This window comes from Pundamilia nyererei, unplaced genomic scaffold (assembly GCF_000239375.1).
Source record: "Pundamilia nyererei isolate P.nyererei 1_Seehausen unplaced genomic scaffold, PunNye1.0 scaffold00025, whole genome shotgun sequence".
Lineage (NCBI taxonomy): Eukaryota > Metazoa > Chordata > Actinopteri > Cichliformes > Cichlidae > Pundamilia > Pundamilia nyererei.
In genome coordinates, this window is record NW_005187426.1 from 4,304,381 (window position 1) to 4,324,900 (window position 20,520).

The following is a 20,520-nucleotide window of genomic DNA, read 5'->3' on the forward strand; positions in this document are numbered from 1 at the left end:
TTTCTTTCTTTCTTTCTTTCTTTCTTTCTTTCTTTCTTTCTTTCTTTCTTTCTTTCTTTCTTTCTTTCTTTCTTTCTTTCTTTCTTTCTTTCTTCCTTCCTTCCTTCCTTCCTTCCTTCCTTCCTTCCTTCCTTTCTTTCTTTCTTGCCAGACTGAAAATGATCTCTCTTTGAAAGAAAATCAATTTGGATGGGTGCATTTTGGTTGTGTGCCTAATGGATTAGTTATTGATGTCGTGTGTGTTGTGCCAGCTGCTTTCATCATGCTATTTCTGAACATCATCTGCACTCATTTCATAATAACCCAAACTTTTCCAGAAAGAAAAAAAAATCACTTTGCATAGTGAATTTATAAGATAATTAAGCAACTGAATTCACTGCTTATTTTGCATTTACTGTTTTGCATTTTGTTGCTGTTACCAGCAATGTCAACAGTGGGAGGCAATGCAGATGGAAGCCCCTGTGCCTTCCCTTTCACCTTCCTGGGAGACACTTATGAATCTTGCACCACCTCTGGACGCAGCGATGGCAAAATGTGGTGCGCTACCACCAAGAGTTACGATGATGACCGCAAATGGGGTTTCTGTCCTGATCAAGGTAAAAGAATTTGCCAGTGGTATTTGGGGATATTTTTCCCAAGAGCCAGTGGATTGGAAGACACTGAATCTATCTTTTTCTTTTTTTTCTTTTTTTTACTGTGGAAAGATAATAGATATTTGTTTAAACTAACTTGTTTCTAGGCTACAGCCTTTTCCTGGTAGCAGCCCATGAATTTGGTCATGCTCTTGGTTTGGAGCACTCTCAGGACCCCGGTGCACTGATGGCCCCTGTTTACACTTTTACTAAAGACTTCAGGCTCTCCAATGATGACATCAAAGGCATCCAGGAGTTGTATGGTGAGAGAAAATGCCACATAGAGTCTAATACCAATAAGTGCCTGGGAAAATGATTGTGTTGTCAGTGGATAATTTGCAGACCCCTTTAAATAATAAATACTGTGGTAAATCTGACAACAGGTGTGCCAACAGACAAGCCTTTGCCTCCAACCCAGGGTCCTGTCACTCCAATGGATATCTGTAATGAGCCAGTGATCTTTGATGCTGTAGCACAGATCAGAGGAGAGACATTCTTCTTCAAAGACAGGTAATCATCTCAGTTAGCAACTTGATGTATCTTTAAAAAAAAAAAAAAGACTTCAATGTAAGAAAAGTCTGAAGCTCAGGCAAAGTGTTCGAGATATGCAAGCTGTAATGTTCCCAGTTGCTCTTTTGAGTCTTAAATGTGATGTAAAGGCTGAGTTTGTGAACACTGAAAGCACTGCCAAAGTCCTGTTAAATTTCCTGTCTGTGATCTGTGCAAAGAGCGATAAAGAAAACGAAATTGCCTGCTTCAGGCTGTATCGCGTGACTGAAACACAGCAGCCTGCACCAACTGGATTTCACAATCACATCACTGCAAACAATGAGCAGTTTAACATGAGGTTTCTTGTTAATTATGGTTTCTCTTTTTACAGTCTTGTGCCACTTGAAGATTGTGAGCATATTGTTGTTTTGTGATATGACAATTAGTAAGAGTTGAAAACAAGCTATCCCTCTACTCACGCAGTGACAACCAAAGTAGTCATCATTCATAAACAGTCTACACTCCTCTTCTCCACCGGCGCCAGTGAATCCAAAGTCATGTAGCTTTACTATGTGTCTGCTGGCTGACTCTGTAGAAAAGAAGTTGCATAAAGTCCTGTGGTTCGGTCAACAGTCTTCGTGAGTCAGGGTACTTCCCGTAGAAAGATGAACAGTTTCATTGCAACAGCTGAAGTTTGTTACAAAGAGCTTACCCCAGTGGCATGTTACAAAAAGGAACTGTTAGGACAAACAAATGATGGGTTAGCTGTTGACATTGTTGACACAAACACTATAATTTCAACGTTAAGAGCTGCATATCCTGTCACAATCATTTGGAAATCAGCTAAGAGTAGATGCATCAGCAAAATACCCAAGAGTCAGTTAGCTTGGCTTTTTTCACTGAGTTACAATATTTTTCACCTTGCTGTGGCTCTAGCAGAGAGTGTGCAGCGAACCATGAAACTTTGGATCAGTTGTTGGTCATCAAGTCAGCTGAAATGATCTTTTTCTTCCATCTGAAACATTATATATCTTATTTAACTGTTGGGACAATTTTTTTTAAAGTAGTGAAAATTTTATTTTCACTTTAAGCATTGTTGAAGTCTGAAAATGCACACAGTCACATTAATGTAAAGGCAAGAACAAGTTTCCGACATACCTCGGCTCTCAGGTCACCGTTGTTTAAATGAAGCCATGGAAAAATAATATCTTAAAAAAGAAATGACATTGTGTCTAAATGATAGGATGGCAGCAGTGCTAAGCATCACCTACCTGGGTGGAATGTAACAGATGATTAAACTGTCATTTTGCAGAGAGATGGTATTCAGAGCAAACTGGTTCAGTTTAAGGTGGCTAAAAGTTCCATATACATATGTTACACTGAAATTTAGCTGAGCTGTAACATATTTAGACATTTTCCTGTTTGCCAGATTTTTTAGCACCATTGTGCACTAATCTAAGCTGTTGTGTGATGTTTTCAAACACATTTAATTCAATATGACGTGAATTTTAGGTTGCTATGTGAAAATTTAATCAAGCAAAGTTTAAAAGTTATTCTGAAGATCAGGGTGGGAAAATGAGGACATAGTATTATGAAGTTACTGTAGTGAGCAAACTGTATATCTCACTGAAATCTGGGATCGGTAAAGTTTTAGTACAGGCCTGTTGGTCCAACTTCATAAGTTGCCTGAAGGGCATGTCAGAGTTGTATGCTGCAGAGTTCTGGTACATGCTAAGTTTTATAGCTTTACAGAAAGAGCTGTACCCTCTGGGCTCTGGGGCTAAGCTCACTTGACTCTCCCACTGTAAAAGTGGAATCTCTCATTCTGTTAGCTCAGCATATTTATGTTGTGAGACAAATCTTAACGTGACGCAATGAGTAATACTTGCAGCACTCCCTGAGCTCAGCATATAAGTGGGTCTGTCTGTCTCGAGGCTTAAGGAGAAGGTACTTAGAAAGTCTGACTTATAGAAAATGTTTGGCCAACCTGCTGGTTAGGTCTGTTCTGAAGCGTAAAACCAGTGGAGATTGTTGTGACTGTTGTGCAGAGGCTGGTGAAAAACTGTTAAGAAAGACTGCTGTTTTATAGAAGCACTTTTGTTGAATGGTAGTAGTTAAAAATAATGACAGTATAAAAATACAATAGGCCTCACAAACACTGCCAAATACCTGTGACTGAACTTTGCTTTTGAATGTTTCATTATTTTCTGACTTTTTTGGTGCACTTTAAACATATTTAGACTCAAAAATGATAAAGATCTGTTCTCCATCTACTTTATTCTTTTTCTTCTGGTTTGTGAATGTCGAATGTTTTCCTTTTTTATGTACACCACAATCCATGTCTGAGAGGATGTAGCGTTAAACCCCACAAACCAAACTTTTTGTTTTACCATCATAACTCTCAAAGAAATACTTTGGTGTACCTTTTCCAGCTTCCCTGACAGATACTATTGTTACTCTTTCTTCAGTTGTGAAATTCTTTCTATCTTCTTTTTTGTTTTTGCTCTGTTATACAATTTTAGTGCCTTTTCCACAATGCATTTTAGGCAAACTTATAATGTGGGTCAGTACATTGAGCCATTTAAATCAATGTTTTAAAAACTTATATTTCTCACAAAGCTCAGTTGCATTGTCATAATCATCAACCTGTATTTTTACACAGTTCAAACAGGACTTTGTTAAGAACAAATCCAAGATCAATGGATTATCTACTTCAGATGTTCGGGTTATTAGTAATTACCTGTATGAAAATACAGGTAAATAAAAAAAGAATAAAACAGACTCAGAGATCTAAAACAACAGGAGTGCTTTGGAAAATCACTTGAATATTTTCTGTACACGTATTCCCCTTACCACCCCTAGGCAGATCTTGTTTTTCCTTTTATTGAGTGCATACTGGAAGAAAAGAGAGGGAGGAAAGGATAAAATTAAAGCTCTGCTACAGACTGAAAACCCTCTGGATATTGTTAGTGCACGAACAGCAAACTGATCTGCAAGAACACAAATAAAATAATGACATTCGTAGATGGTTGGTTCAGACTGGAATATGTCTCATCTTTCATCCTGACAAATGTAACTTTGGGCAAGTGTTATGTATGCACACTTCTATTTATGCTTGTTTGTAAAGTTTTATTCTCATCTTCACTTTATCATTATGACAACTGATCTTTGTTTTTGGCAAATCTTTGTCTGTCTAAAAAATAGGTCAGTGGAAAAGAGTATGGTAAGCTGCTATTGTTGCGCAGCTGTGTATTGGAAATCCGGGCAAGATGGGTCTTGTTCCGCTGGCGTCTGCAGCCTTAGTCCTAACGAGAACCAGATGCTCATGAATCAGACCATTGTGGCTGGCTCGGCCAGCGAAGCACTTGCACTAAAACCCCGATCTCTTATACACACAGACACACATGCTTTTTCTCTCTCTTTCTCTCCCCACCTCCTCATCAGCCCCCTCTGGTCCTTTCACTCTTACTTCTTCACTCTTATTTCTTCCCTAGCCTGTCTAACTCATGATTGCTCATCCACCCACTCTCTCTGCAGGTTCCTGTTCAGGTCAGTCAACTTTAGAAGCAAACCCAATGGGCCAATGCTAGTGGCCACCTACTGGCCTGACCTGCCCGCCAAGATAGATGCTGCCTATGAAAATCCAGAGGAAAAAACAGTCTTCTTTGCAGGTATTCTGAGGAAAGCAAGAGACTTTGAAAAATGCACATTTAGATCTGTTTTAATATTGACATAACCCCGCACTTATAAGGTGATGAAGGAAACAGATGCATTACTTTTAATGAGTAATGAAGATGTGTCTTCCCCATTTTACCACTTGGATGCATTTCCCCTAATGGTCAGCCATTTCTATTACCTGAAACTTTAGGAGGCACCAGAATGTAGGCCAAACACTCTTAAGTGCAGTGTGGACTCTTCCAGCATACTTATTAGTGGTTTATGAAATATTCACAGCATTTTACAAATATGACAACTTTCCTGAATACTGATGAGACTTACATGATATATCCATCAACTCTAAAGACATTAAGATGGTTTGGTAAATGTTCGACTTATTATCTCACTGCAAAATTGGTTCATAGAGTTAACCCTTGTGTTGTCCTCGGGTCAAAATTGACCCCTAGGTGAATGGCAAACAAGTATATGGGAATCCCGAGGACAACACAAGAATAAATGATTAAATGTTGATTTAAAAGTTTAGTGATTTTCATTAGAATAACATATTGTATGTATCCTAAAAGTGAGTTCTCTTTTTATCTTACTCTTCTCTCCCAGGCAATGAAATTTGGATTTATAGAGCTGATCAGTTGGAGACAGGCTACCCGAAAAGGTTGTCCAGCCTTGGCCTCCCCACTGACCTGCAGCAAATCGATGCTGCCTTCAACTTTAGGAAGAACAGGAAGACTTACTTCTTTGCTGGAGACAAATTCTGGAGGTAAGGAGAGTTAAAGTTTGTGCAAAGATTTGCATTTAATGTAATTAAAAGCCCTGTGTGACTTGACCTAGCTCTTGCAATTGAGGTCATAAACTGTTGCAGTTGTGTGCTATATCTGAACTGAGTTAGTGTTTGGTGTGACCTAAACGGTACAGTAACTCAACAGCTTGTAGTTTTTGCACATATGAAGCCGTAGTGTTTGTTTTATCTGGGAAAGTGCCATCATATGTGTTGCTGATGCACTTTATCAGATGCAAACCAACGAATGTCATTCAACAACAGAGGGTCTTTAAAAAAAAAAAGTGAAATCATGGCTATCTCACTTCTATTGTGCATATTGCACTGGTCTGCAGGCTCTTTGGCCTAAACAAACAGGTACAGCATGCTGGCCATGTCCACAGTCCCTGTCCAATTGTAAATCGACTTTTTAGTGCATTTACAGCCACAAACCTTGAGTAACTGAGAGTAAATCATAATAACAATGCAGCCAGAACAGTTTGCCCTAACTAACGTCCTATGTTATTAAATAGCAATGATATTAGTCATTATCTGGCTGATGTGCACACACCCAATTTTTAACAGGCTAAAACAGAGAGCAAAGCAAAGCAGCAACTGTACTTTGATAAAAGGACTGTGCATTATAAAAAAACATTTTTTTAATTCTTTGGGTATGGGAGCGACCTAGTTAACAGTCTGGATTGTTACTCTACTTCTTTTACTTTTATTCTCTTCTCTAAATGATGCAAGAAAGAAACAACAGTTTATGAAACTGATGGTCAGATTAGCTACTAAAGCTCTGAAGGCATCCTCTGACAAAAATGTCAATACACTACATATTTTTGGCACAGCATAGAGTTGTTCGGTGCTAAATTAATGCTATTAATGTAATACATGTCATATGTAAAACCTCAGATGTGATTTCATTGTTGTGTGCTTACAGATATGATGAGACCAGCAAGACAATGGACTCTGGCTTCCCAAAACTTATTGCGGATTCCTGGAATGGCATCCCAGATGGCATTGACTCTGCCTTCAGTCTTAATGGCATTGGTAAAATAATACTTTTAACAAGTAAAGTTGACCAAAATATGGCAGGAACAGTTATTAGTATGTGAATGAATTTGTTGCACGATTCATACCATTGTGCCATTGCTGTACTCTATTTTCCAAGAAAAAGTGATTTCAAGCTTTCAAGATATGGCAGTATTTAGGGAAAAGGATAAAAAGCTACACCTGCAACTTTGTTAGTTACAGAGCATTGTAGTTCTTTCCACTGAAAACAATATATGAGTATAAGGTTTCATAGGTATATCATTTTAGAACACTGTCATATTTTAATTAGTACTAAACAAAAAGAACAGCTCAAACTAAGCAGGAGAAGTTTGATTCCGCCACATTTCATGGCAGCCCATGCCAAAGGAATGTCAAGACATTTGACTGGAAAATATGAATCAACCTCACTATGGTAGGAAAAGTCACAGGTTCCCCAAAAGGTCTTATTTTCTGGGAATTGTGAATGTTTGTACCAGATAATATAGAAAGCCTTCAATAGCTGTTGAAATATTGGAGGCCTGAGCAAATGGGGAACTTCCTGACTCTACCGCTTCTAGAGCCATGGCTCCAATATGCCAAGAATATGCCACACAACTGTTGCTATGCTCTGATAACGACACTAGTGTTTTTATGTGTGTGTGATTACTGTCTGCACAGCAGCATTCCTTCTGGTAAAATTGCAGGAAAATCCAGTCAGCTCTATCAGTGAGTCTGGCACTCTGCCTTTGTCAGTAAAACTCCTCATATACCAGAATTGAGCAAACAGTGACGCCTTCTAGGCAAAAAAAAAAGTGTTTAGAGGAGTTGGCTACACAAAGAATGTCAGGAAGGCAAATAGACCATAAGGAGTATTTCTGAAGTCAGGGAGTGATCAGTGGTTTTATAATGACAGAATTGTTGCATTTTTTGTGAGTGAATATCACAGGTTAGTTGACACTTACTTTTACTGTTGGTGCAAAGTGCTGCTCACATTTACATTGTGAGAAGTAAATGGTGAATTTTTAATGTGAGACCACCAGTAAATATCTTTTGAGATTCTCACTGTCAGCCATGTATACTTGAGGTCAGAGGTGGTTAGCAAATTTTTGCCTATGGCAAGCAACCAGGGATTTTTTCATTGCTTCTCTCCTAACATACAGACAGTGCTGTAAGTGTCACATAGCCCCTTCCCCACACCGTAAACAAACATATTTATATAAAGAAGGTCTTTCACCCTCTACAGAGGCGCCTCTGTGTACCTCCTCCTTAGCATAATTCAGAGAACGCAAGGCTTGACTTTGGCTTCTGATTGGATATTTTAATTCTTGTACGCTTGTACAGAAGCTTGTTTATTTCACTGTTATTGCGTGGTAGTTTGTTTGACTCGAGCAAATTTAATAAAGAAAATTCTCAGCTTAGTAAATGTTTTAAACACAATGTGTATTCTGCTTGTCTTTCACAGACTACAGCTACTTCTTCAAAGGCAACCACTATTTCAAACTAGAAGACAGCAGCTTGAAGATCGTGAAGTTGGGTGAAATCACAAAGGACTGGCTCGGATGTTGAACATTTCCAAAATGTCTCACAACTAACTTGTGTAATGGTGACCTCTTGAGCCTCATGAGGACATTATTGTAGTATTGAACACAACTTAAGGTCGCTGCAGTGAAAACTGTTGTAATTTTTCTATCATGGCAACTCTGCACGCTTTCCTGCAGCCTGTATAACCGGTCTCCAGATTTGTAGAACGCCACCCCTGAACCTTCTTCGTAGGCTGAACATATGCAACTGGATATTTGCTACATTTCTGTGTGACTTTGACATTTTATTTGTTATGCTGTTATGCAGATTTATTACAATATGCACCCCATCTTTTATTATTTTATAGATTTTTTTTCCCAAGTCAGACATCAGGTATGTCCACACTGCTTTAAATGCAGTGCTATACTGTGCTGGTCAATATTGCCTTTTTATACAAATTTGATTTCTTTAACACCATATGAGGAAATCATGTTGGCTTAGAATTATTTCAGTGTAATAAGTGCAGTTTAATAATTGTATCTGTTTAATTACGTTTTTCATTGTTGTGCGCTACATTTGAAAGAATGAATTTGCACAATGTGACCGAAAATGGTGCTTTTAGAGATCGCTTTTTGCATATAGTCCTATATACATTATATTCTGTATAACTATGTCTGATTGGACTACTTAGTATCCTCTGGATGTATAAAAGTAGTATTCCCAGACACATTATCCTTCATTTGATTAGCACTTTGTTTAGGACTATACAAGGGAGTGGCACAATAGGAAGACCAAATTATTTCCGTGTCAACTCCATGTTACATTTCCCTACACTAATGGTACAGAAAGATTAATGGCACAGGTTGCCTCTAGAGGCTGTATAGGTTTCATGCATAATGGAACCATGACAAGAGTACCGCAGTAGTATTGCTTAATTATCTTTTTTTACATGTTTTTTCCTTGTGATGGTTTGTTTATGCTTTTTGCACTGTCATCAATAAAGATGGTCAATATAATAAATCTACAAAATTGTGAATGATTAGCCATGATATGTGATCCTTATCCGCTAGGTACCAAAAAAAAAGTGGGAGATCATATACCTTAGTGCACTGTATACATACTCTTGCAACACATTAGTGGTAAAGGTACATCTATAATGCTTGTGTTATGAACTTACACCAGTGTTGCTTTGTCATAGAGTTCATCTTTATGATATATAGTAATGCTGGCACTTCTTTAAATTTTAAGGTTCTATAAGTAACAAGCGGGCTAACTTTAAAATAATCAGATATAAAATTCATTGAATAGAGCAAACGGACTTTATCTAAACCCCTGCAAAGACTATAATTTGTTATGAAACTGTGCCATCTTGTGGACATTTATGATAAATGTGTAGCCTTTGCATAAAATCAGTTATTTGCTCGTGACACCGCGATCGTCCTAACTTTCTTTAGCATTTACTCCCCCGGGAGTCCTAACCAGTGTTATTTTATCAAAGCACACAACCTACGAGACAATTTTAATCTTTTCCTATCTGAACCAATTTTTTTCGAGGCATCTAAATGGGATACCACTATATTTGAGATACTGTCGAAAGGGTACTGTCTAAAGTCAGTACCTTGCAAAATTTAGTGACAGTGTACAAACATTCACTTAACAGTCTTAATTCCCCACTGCACAGCGGAGGTGGAGCTTGAAGCTACCGGTTTTGCTCTCGCGTGCTTGAGTTTTGTACTCGTCGTAACTCGCGCTTGATACCGTTTGGCTCAGCAACAAATGAGAACAGGTTCTCTGTTGAGGAAGTGAGATGGTAACATCACGGGGCTACAAATTAGAACTTCAGCCGTCATTTCGCTCACTGGACTACGATGCCACCGCAGCGAGTAGGTGCCTTGCCGAGGCAACAATCTCTGCTTTTGCCTGCGGTCATCAACCCGTTTGTCCAAGACACCAAACTAAGCAACGCTGCTATAATTAAAGTGAGTATTTCTTTTTCTTTTTCTTTTTCTTCTTCTTCTGCTTTTTTAAGAGATTGCACAAAGGCAGGATTTTGAAGAATGCTCGTTTGGTAACAGTGTTTCATAGTGTGACATAGTGCACTCAGGCTGCTGTATCCAGGGCCTGTAATCTTCTCCAACACGGCTTTGACAATCAGCTTGTAAAGCCTCCTATGCAGCACAACAGACTGAGCCATTGGGAGCTTTCTAGAAAGCTTTCCAGCAATGTGGATTTCTAGGCTCGTGCATATTTCTGCTAGGTGGGAGGTCAGTTTTCAGCCAGGCAGCAAGTGACTTGAACACCAGGGAGGTTTGGGCCTGTAATTAATATGCATAAATGTACTCCTCTACCTGCAGTGTGTCTTGTTGGGAATTTTCTTGGTCCCTCTTCGAGCTATCTTTATAACCCTGGTTCTGATGGTGTTATGGCCAGTGTCTGTCATTGTCACCTTCAAGCTGCCTCTGAAAGGAGCTGTGGAGCCAAGCACAGGATGGAGAAGGTAACTATGGATACCAGTAACATCCAGTCTTTCTCAGATTGGCCACGACTTTATCACACCTAAAGCAAAACAATAATAATATATTTAGCTTATTCTTGACATCAGTTTTGTTTACTTGCAAATGATCTTTTGCTTATTTATTTTTGCAAAACTTGGTTGCCCAGAAAAACTGTTTGGCTAATCTGGGACATCAATAACCCATTTGCCTTTTTTACTGCAGACATTTTGTTTGCTAAGCAACTGCATTCACCTTGCACGCCATCTTATCACCATCTGTCAAAGTGAATTGAACTACTACTACTAAACGCTTTGAACATATCTATCAAACAATAAACATATTGAACTTTAAGTTTTGCAAAAGTAATGAATTGTACTGAGGTGAGAAGAAGGATAAAAAGTCAGTTTTCGCTCATATGCTTTACAGAAGCAAAACATGCCAAAAAAATAATAGTTCCTGTAATAATGAATTAGCAGCTACTTGTGTTCATGTCGACTCATGCTTTTCTAGATCATATCCTCTTCACAAGCAATACCTCACCTCAGTTTCCTTCAGAAAGGAACTAGTCGGTGGGGGGTTAAGGGGAACTGGAAATGATGTTTTAGCCACTTTGATCACCTCTGATGTCCAAAAGTAATAACAGACATGATAATTATAATAATTTTCTATATCTGTTTATATCTTGTATGAAAAGGACTCATTCCACTGGACTTATTAAACAGTATGTCTGTACATATAGTCTGAAAATGACAATTAGTTTTGTAGTCTATATTTTACTTGGGTGTGTGTTGGCTTCTTCACACTTGTTCACAGTATAAACCGTTCTTGCGATCTTAGACTACAACATTTTTCATACATTTTGCAGATGACTGACAGAAAAAAAAAAAAGTTTAAACTATTGAAATCTTGTAATCTTGTATCTTGTCTTTTTTTGACAGACAGGTTAGGCTGTTACTACAAAGCTTTATATCAATGAATTTGTGTTGTATTGCAGATACCAGTGAAAATCGCCACCCTGCTTTGTCGAACCACAGGTTTTTTTAACCTTGATAGTTTATTTGCATTAGTAAAATGATGAACCATCCTTCAGCTTAAAGGCTGTATACTATTTTCGGAGCCTGTGACAAATTGCTCAGAAGCACAGAAAGTGTGACATGATAGTTTAAAGCAGGGCATAAGCCCACACTGCACAATGAAGGAAGTGAAACTTAACCATAATAACTTGACTGATAGCATACGTTAAAACGTTTTACTGTAAGAGCCGATTGATTAATGTATCTTTAAATATTCACGTTTGTATTCTCTTTAATTTGTTTCATATTAAGTATGTGAAACTAAGTTCATAATGTCATTCATCATTTTGTATCTCTGACTCCATAGCAACACCCCTTCCTTCCTTTCTACAGTTTTTGAGGAAGCAATTGGCAACAGTAACATACTTTGCGCTTTAAGGTTAAAGAAAAGCACGAAATTGTGAAACGCATCCTGTTACCACAACACATCAGTCAATATACTGAACCGATAAACAAAGAAGGTCTAAATAGACCCATTAAAAATATTATACCAGCCCTTTTAATGTAAAGAATTTAGGATTTTCTCATGCAAAGCTTCTTGCACTGTTGTGTAGAATAGACAGTCACTTCCCATTCACATTTTTTTTCATTCACAAAAATTCAGCAATTAAAAAAAAACAATTTTTATCTCCAGATTTTTGTGTCAAAGAGTGATGGCTGCCTTGGGGAGGGCTTACTTCTTCAGCATGGGTTTTCGAGTGGTGGTCAAGGGTAAGCAGGCCAGCAGCCATGACGCACCCATCCTGGCTGTGGCCCCCCACTCCACCTTTTTTGATGGGATTGTCTGCGTTGTAGCTGGCCTGCCCTCCACTGTCTCCCGTGTCGAGAACCTCGCCACACCCATCTTTGGCAGTAAGATACTTTTTGCATGATTGTTTCGAACAGGAAAGTAGGGACAAACTGTGTTTGTTATAGTCCATTTCCATCTGCCTTCACCTGAATGCACAGTTTCCCACTCTCTATGAAACGTGGGAGAGCTTGTAATATATATACAATGGAATGTCATTACCTTACTTGCTGCCTGTACTGGGTATAAATTAGTCCAGTACTTTGGAGTTGTCATTGACATAAATCCTTGTTATAGTAAGTAAAATTTACAAATGCACTCTATGAAGTAAACACGAGCTAAGACATTGATTAATATAAGCCTTTTCATCCATCTTTTTAAAAGTAATAACAACACATAACTCATTTCATATCTGTCACATGTGATTTGTTAAACAGTGATATCACTTTGTCTTATTTAACACTTACAAACGAATGCAAATAACTAAAGCCTGTGCACCAGATTAGTGGAAAATATGATCAAGATTACTATATTCTTTTGTATGTTCATTACCATTAATCTTTTGTTCTCTCTTTAGGGTTCCTTCGGAGTCTCCAGCCAGTGCTGGTATCTAGAACAGACCCAGACTCCCGGAAGAACACAATCAACGAGATTAACAAGAGAGCCAAGTCAGGAGGCCAGTGGCCACAGGTCTGGCACTGCAGTCATTCTCAATAAAAATGACTTTTATATGAATTTATTCGTTGTTTCCAAAGGAGCAAAATTGTATTCAGTGTTGACTCAGATTATTTTAAAAGCAATCTTTGCAATTTTGAGGGGTATTATTTTACCATTCAGCAAGGATGCTTTTTTTTTCAGGTTCTTATATTTCCAGAAGGAACATGTACAAATCGCTCATGTCTTATCACGTTCAAACAAGGTAAGATATAAAATGTACATTTTGTGTAGTGTAATCATTAGTTTAATTTCTATCAGCATGTCAAATGCAAAAAAAAAAGATAACAACATTTTACTATACAAAACTTAGATCTACTACTGTATTATAGAACATTTAGTATTTTCTCTTAACATAAATCAAATCCATTTAATACATCGATTTCATAACAGAGAGTGCTTCTTCGTACGTTATTCCATTTAATCAATATTTGATGTGGTTTGTGTTTTAACTTTTGGTTAACTGATGCCTATAAGAGTGGTTCTGTATGTGGTGAGAGAATGGAGAAGTCAGAGTAAAATCATATAGTTTTACAGCTATGCACTTCATGTTTAACTACACGCTGTGTGTTTTTTTATTTATTTTAATACCTATTGTTCCCCACGCCACTTTTAGGTGCCTTCATTCCTGGTGTTCCTGTGCAGCCTGTGCTTCTGAGGTATCCTAACAAACTGGTAAGTAGGGTTGTGACAGTAATAGATTTTCATTTTTCGTACATATACATACACGGCCAGTAATATCTGTTCAGTGATGTAGTGCAAAACTATAGGAATAGTGTATATATTGGATTCCCTGTTGGATTTGTAGATTTGCTCACAAACAAATGAACAGTCGTATTTTTTATGATAGTTTCATTTTATTGGAGAACGACTTACTTTCTAAATCTTTTACCTTTTTTTGGTTGTGGCTCGGCAGTTCAAAGCTTCAATTCCCTCCAGATTTTCGCGAGGATTGTGGGCTTCTCTCATCATTGTGTTCACTAGGAAATCTAAAAGCATGACATTCCTATATATTTGTAAATGATTTTAAAATTTATACCAGTGTTGTAGTGGATAATATAATATGACACAGTCCTATGTGCAGACTGTCTTATACCAATGTTAAAGATTCAGGAATGAATGAATAATATACTTGTGTTTTTTCTCTGTAGGATACAGTGACTTGGACATGGCAAGGATTCAAGTCGTGAGTATGCTTTATAGAGTTTTGCCTCGTCCAGTATACATCACTCGATCTATAAGTATGCATGTCTAAATATGCATATTTATAAATTGCATGCATTTGTAAACTGTCACTTTTTCCCAGAAAATAAACATAATTATTGCACAATTATATGGCTGCCTTATTTTTACAACACTGTAGTTCTAATGAATGAGAATGTATAACAGTTTTTTTGATTATGCAGGAAAACACTTCTGCTTTTGACACTGTGCCAGCTCTACACAACAGTAGAAATTGAGGTAAGAGATTTTCTGATTTCTCGTAGTGTTATGCTTTATAACATTATCTCATGAAGTCGTTTAAAGAGTTTTAGTTGTTTTGGATATATGATGTACTCAAAAGGACTCTTTTAAACTAAGGCTAGCAGAAGTTTTTATTTTCCTTTTTGGTTTAAGTGTACTTTTTGTTTGACTGTTCTCATACACTTCTCATCTGTTTACATGCTTCCCAGTTCCTCCCACCTCATATCCCCACAGAGGAAGAGAAGAAAAGCCCCGCTCTGTTTGCCAGCAGAGTACGAGAAACTATGGCCAAGTAAGTGTTCATTAGTCTCAAGCGTATAATGTATTATGTAAAGCAATTTATGTTGCCTTTTCGTAAAGAGGTTCTGTGCAAAACCACATTGCACTGCATATTGCTCAAATGCAAAGTGGAACAATTTGCTATAGAAAGTAAAAGTACTGTATAAATGTTTAAATAAGTCATAAATATAGTGTTATGCACATGCAAGGCTACTAAGCTGATAAGAAAATAAACAAGTGGTCAGTATTGGAGAGTGAGTGCAATTTGTCAAACTAAATTTGCATTTTTTACTGTCTTTAGGTCTATATCCATGCACAGTGAATCTGGCTATTGCTTTGCTATAATCTTTGTGTGCCTCCTTTGACTACTATAGTGAGTTGATTAAATGTCTGCAAACCTTCTATTTTTAGGGCTTTGGGCGTTCCTGTGACAGACCACACATATGAAGATTGCCGCTTAATGATCTCAGCTGGTGAACTCACACTTCCAATGGAGGCTGGCTTGGTTGAGTTCACTAAAATTAGTCGCAAACTCAAGTAAGAACATGTAATATGAGCGTTACCAAAAATTGCAGTTAGTACTGACCAATGCAGCTTCAAAGGGTTCTTATTGTTGTTAATGTTGATTATGATATAACCTGTCTCCATTATGTTTGGCTCAACTAGTCTGAAGTGGGACAATATAAGGAAGGAACTTGACGGTTTTGCAACCATGGCCAGCACCTGTAAGGGGGGACGCATAACTATTGAGGAATTTGCCAGTTTCTTAAAGCTTCCTGTCAGCCCAGTCCTCGAGGATCTGTTTAGACTGTTTGACAGGGTGAGAAACTTGTATGTTAAATATTTGTTAAACATTATATGTTGAAATCAACTGAACATTACCCTTTTCAAATATCGCCGTGGCGTGGCACCACTTCACAAGGTTTTAAAACAGCCAGTATTTGGCCTGGCCAAGCGAATGACATTTATTAGATGGACACATTTGAATGTGAATGATCAGTAAAATAGTGACGTTCATTTTACTGATAGCTGTAGTATTTATGTAAGTTTAGGCACTTTAGAAAAACTTTGCTTGCAAACCCTTAAAAAATAAAACACCTTTTATATTTATTTTTATAAAGCTCTAATAGGGTATGTGAAATGAAGTGAAAATCCAATACATTTCTGTGTCACAGTGCTGCACCAGTTGGAGGGGGAAAGCTACTCAGTTTCATACTTTCTGTTCTCTTATCTGTGTTCATCACTTTCAACATGAGTCAGAGAGCATGTGTTTACTAAAAACTGAATGTTACCTTGTATCATATGCAGTTCATAAACTTGTTATCAAATCACTATAGTAGTAAAGACTTAATCAAATAGTATTATCACTATTACCAGACACCGAATAACAGCAGACAACAAGCGCTTGCACCATAAATGATTAAATGCTGTCGATCATAATAATCGTTACATTTAACAGCTCATCTGTTCTAATTGACCTCTCTCTCTAGAATGGAGATGGCACTATAGACTTCAGAGAATATGTTATCGGTGTGAATATCCTGTGTAGGCCATCTAACACTGAGGATGTTCTCAAAATGGCTTTCCAGGTGAGACCATACATTTCTCATACTGATGTGTTCATATTGGGGACTGAATATTATGCAAATCTCTTGGAGTGAAGCAAGAAAAATTACAACAGCTCCTTTATTGACTCGCCCAAGGTAGCACTACTATGGTTTTTGCAAGGCAAATGACCTTCAAGGGTATTTATACATTTCTGTATAAATACCCTTCTGTACACCTAATATGCTACTTCTATTGCATCATGCATTTCCTGCTGATAGTAGTTTTATCACTCTATCATGATAAACTAGTAGCTATGAAGGATATATCTGAGATGCTTAAACTGTAATCTGTGACAATTTGTGAGAAGTATAAACAGTGCAACTGTTATGAATATGAATATATATGATGTTTATATATGAAATATATACCCCCAAATATAAAAAGCATATACACTTTGCAAAAGGAATAAGCTAAATGCAAAAAATGACCAATGTTAAGATAAAATCAACCAGCCCAGCCCTTACTGTCTGTGCACAGCAGCAGCTTTAGTATAGCAAGAACAAAGGCAGCATACAATTCACAGAAGGTTGCATAATGTCAGGCTAACAATGTGTGTCTGCTGTGAACATTTTGCTGGCCATAAAGTCAGATGCAATTTGAACTTACTAATCAAAACTTACTTTCTCCTGCTTCGTGCAACGTCCAAGATCATTTTGAAACCTTTTTCTTGAAAGTCGTTACTCATTTCTCACTTTTTATTATCTTTCATGCAGCTTTTTGACACAGATGAAGATGAGAAAGTAACCCATGACGAGTTTACTGCTCTGATGTGCTCTGCTTTGGGTGTGTCAGATGTGGACATGACCAAACTTTTTGAAGCGATTGATGCCGATGGCTCTGGTTTCATTACCTTCAGTAAGTAGAATCTAATTGAAGAGAAAAGCCTAATGCAAAGCTCCCATTATGTCTTGTGGCCTCTTATTTGATTCCTGGTGATATTTTGTCAAGAAAATGTTAAATAAATAAAATAATAATAACAATAATAATGGATTGCATTTATACAGCGCTTTTCGAGACCCTCAAAGCGCTTTACAATTCCACTATTCATTCACTCTCACATTCACACACTGGTGGAGGCAAGCTACAGTTGTAGCCACAGCTGCCCTGGGTCAGACTGACTAAATTGTTCAAAAAATAGTTCATTATTATTGTGTGTACAGCACCCTGTAGTTTTTCTCTGTTCTGATTCTTTAGATGAATTTCAAGAATTTGCTGCAACCCATCCTGAGTATGCCAAGCTCTTCACCACCTATCTGGAACTTCAGAGATATCAAGCTATCCAAGAAGCAAACCCAGGTGATCTGGAACTTGCTGGTCAGCCCAGTTCAGGGGAAGAACCAGAGGAGAGCACATCTGACAAAAAAGATGACTAAGACAGACCATAACTGTGACTTTTATTTGACTTCACTGAAAAGAGAAATGAATACAAGGCTGTTGCAGTCTTGTCAGCATATTCAAGTCACTGCAGCAGAAATGGTCATATATGGTGAAGCGCTTGCATTTTTATAGTTTTAGAAAGCTTTGATTTTCGATTTTAGTGCCTTATAGATAAAAAGCAACTTACCCCCAAATTTTTTCTGTCAGTGTATTTTTGTGTATGCTTTGCTATGACACGAAACACAGATGGGGTGCGTCATAGCAGGACAATATGTCTGAAAACTGGTCATTGTTTTAAATAAGGTTTACACCTATTCTTCAGTCATCACTGTGGTTTTTGCTGGGTTTTTACTGACGGAGATGAGCACAGCCTTGTGCACCTTATCCTTTGTCTTTGTAATTTTTCTTTAACAGAGTGGGAAATCTTGCCACATCAACACAAATTTTAAATGTAAGCAAAGAGTCCTTGTGCTTCTTTATTACAGTATAATTAGAGTACTGTAAGCAACCCAGATATGTTCTGTTTTAAAATTTTGTCTACAGTGAGCATAGATGCTGTGCATTACACTTTTCCCACCCTCGGTGCTCAGGGACACAGAACTTGTAACTCAGCTGTATAATTAGCCAGAAGTTTGCTTTGCATGTGTATCTATTTGCATTTCTACTGAAGATTGTTGTTGCTGAGACAGCACCACGTCTGTGCAGCTTTAAGTTTACTAAAGCAAATCAACCACTGAAAATAGGGCAATTTGTGAGCAAAAAGGCAACGGTGCTTCTACACAACAGCATATTCCAGTGGGGTATGCTTTCAGACCCGATTAACTAGAGGCATTGTTATTTATTTAGTGGGTTGTATTGCAATTATGTTTTGCTTTTTGTTAACACTGCAAAATGTTATTTTTAAAATAAAACAAGAACACAATCCTCTTTGCCATTTTTTTTTATTCATCACAGAGGAAACTTGTAATGACTTTCATAGACTTTGTTTCTATTAAGGCATAAGTGCAATAAACAGGCTACAGCTGAACTGCTGTTTTTCCAAAATCACCACAAGGTGTCAGTAGTTACCCATTACAGTTCTGTTGTGTGTGCCTTTTTTCTTCACCCACTTGCCAATGTGAGTTAAAATACCTTGTGTCTATTTTGACTGTACCTTACTTTGATGTTGGCGCTAGACAATGAGGTTTAAACTAGGGGAGGAATTAAAGGCAGGCATGTACTGATAAAATTGGATAAATGTTGTTGTGCATGTTTGTAAGATTTACCTCATTACTGGCCAAAATGGATGATTTTTTTAAGCTATGGATATCTATAGTATGATTCAGGGTTTTTTCTGATTACACTTGCTATGGATTTAAATGTTAAAATTATTTGAATCAGAGAAATATTTATGCAAATAAAATAACATCCTTGCATGTCTTGAAAGAATGTGTCCACTTTTATCATTTAAGAATTTGTGGAATTTTCAATTTCTAAAAAAAAAAAGATTATAATCACTTATCATTTGGTACATATTGATCTGTCAACTGATTGGTGAAACTGTTGCTTTTACGTTTACCTTACGTTTTAGCACAACTGTGTGATCCTCCTCACCTGATCTCAGCAGAGAACAACCACTAAATGCAACTTTAGTCTTAATACAATTTTGGTTACTTTGTTCTCACATCTACAGAAACACAAAAACGCACAGTCTTGCTTTATATGCACAGACAAGGCAGAAATGAGCGATGGAGAGCGGCCTCTTCATTGAAAGCCCGCTGTTACACAAACTGTGATTACCAGCTGTGATTTCCACCTTCAATTTGTTTTAACCTTTTCAAACATACAGACGCTCATTTAATTTTAATCAAAATTGATGAGGTGGCATGGAATCAATTAAATCACATTGTCGCCGCGCTTACAACAGTGTGACTCCCTCCCTACCCCCAGCTTCTGCTCTTCTCTTTGGCCACATCTCCCTCCATCCTCACACTTTCCTCTGGATGGTTCTTGTATATTGCTGTATCCATTTGAGCCATGCCTGCAGGGCAATCCTGTCGCAGTAGATTGTGGGAGAGATGTGTTGGTAATCTGATTTGATCTCCTCAGGACCTGAGTGAGTGATCAGCCTCTGTGGATGCGAGCTGGACACAGGCCTCATACGGATTGGGGACTCACCGTGCCAAGCTGGAAGGAAAGGTCAAACCCGACAGGCCTCACTCCTAAATTAATGTGACTCAACTTGGGGCCTCAATTTAACCGAGCTGCCTTCTCAGGCAAAATCAGAACCAGGAATCAGTCTTGGCGGAGTTCCACTCTGCAAACTGAAATCCATCTGAAATCCATTTAGTGTATTTCAAAAAGTTTAAGGATGATTTTTATGTTGCGCTGACAGGTTTGACTTTCAGTATAAAAGGCAAACACTAGTCCAAGCAATCCCAAATATCTTTTAACATCTACAAATGCTCACCATATCCAAATCCACATTTTGCTCATGTAACTCCAGGAACAACAGAATAGTCTAATTCATCTGCTTTTATGTAATATTAATAAAAAAAATATGTCCATGAAGGTTCTCAATCATCCAGGTCATCGTAGTCAAAGGAGCTTGCAAAGAAAAGCGTCTAGACTTCTT

General features: G+C 37.7%; 2 protein-coding genes across 2 annotated transcripts in view; both read left to right on the forward strand.

The window, feature by feature from the left end:
• The window catches only part of mmp2 (matrix metallopeptidase 2), a 13,973-nt gene extending 4,840 nt beyond the window's left edge, over nt 1-9,133 (forward strand). The window contains exons 7-13 of the mRNA XM_005727660.2: nt 423-596; nt 740-895; nt 1,016-1,142; nt 4,659-4,792; nt 5,397-5,556; nt 6,497-6,606; nt 8,051-9,133. Coding sequence (XP_005727717.1) covers nt 423-596; nt 740-895; nt 1,016-1,142; nt 4,659-4,792; nt 5,397-5,556; nt 6,497-6,606; nt 8,051-8,154 — 965 coding nt within the window. The 3' untranslated portion in view covers nt 8,155-9,133. The remainder of the gene's footprint in view (nt 1-422; nt 597-739; nt 896-1,015; nt 1,143-4,658; nt 4,793-5,396; nt 5,557-6,496; nt 6,607-8,050) is intronic.
• Nucleotides 9,134-9,803: 670 nt separating this feature from the next.
• lpcat2 (lysophosphatidylcholine acyltransferase 2) lies at nt 9,804-18,783 on the forward strand. Its single transcript, XM_005727661.1, has 14 exons — nt 9,804-10,088; nt 10,464-10,606; nt 12,312-12,529; nt 13,042-13,154; nt 13,323-13,383; nt 13,795-13,853; nt 14,330-14,364; nt 14,585-14,639; nt 14,852-14,934; nt 15,333-15,458; nt 15,588-15,741; nt 16,412-16,510; nt 17,243-17,384; nt 17,724-18,783. Exons 1-14 carry the CDS (start codon nt 9,978-9,980, stop codon nt 17,900-17,902), a joined length of 1,578 nt encoding a protein of 525 aa, XP_005727718.1. The 5' UTR covers nt 9,804-9,977; the 3' UTR covers nt 17,903-18,783.
• The last annotated feature ends 1,737 nt before the right edge of the window (nt 18,784-20,520 follow it).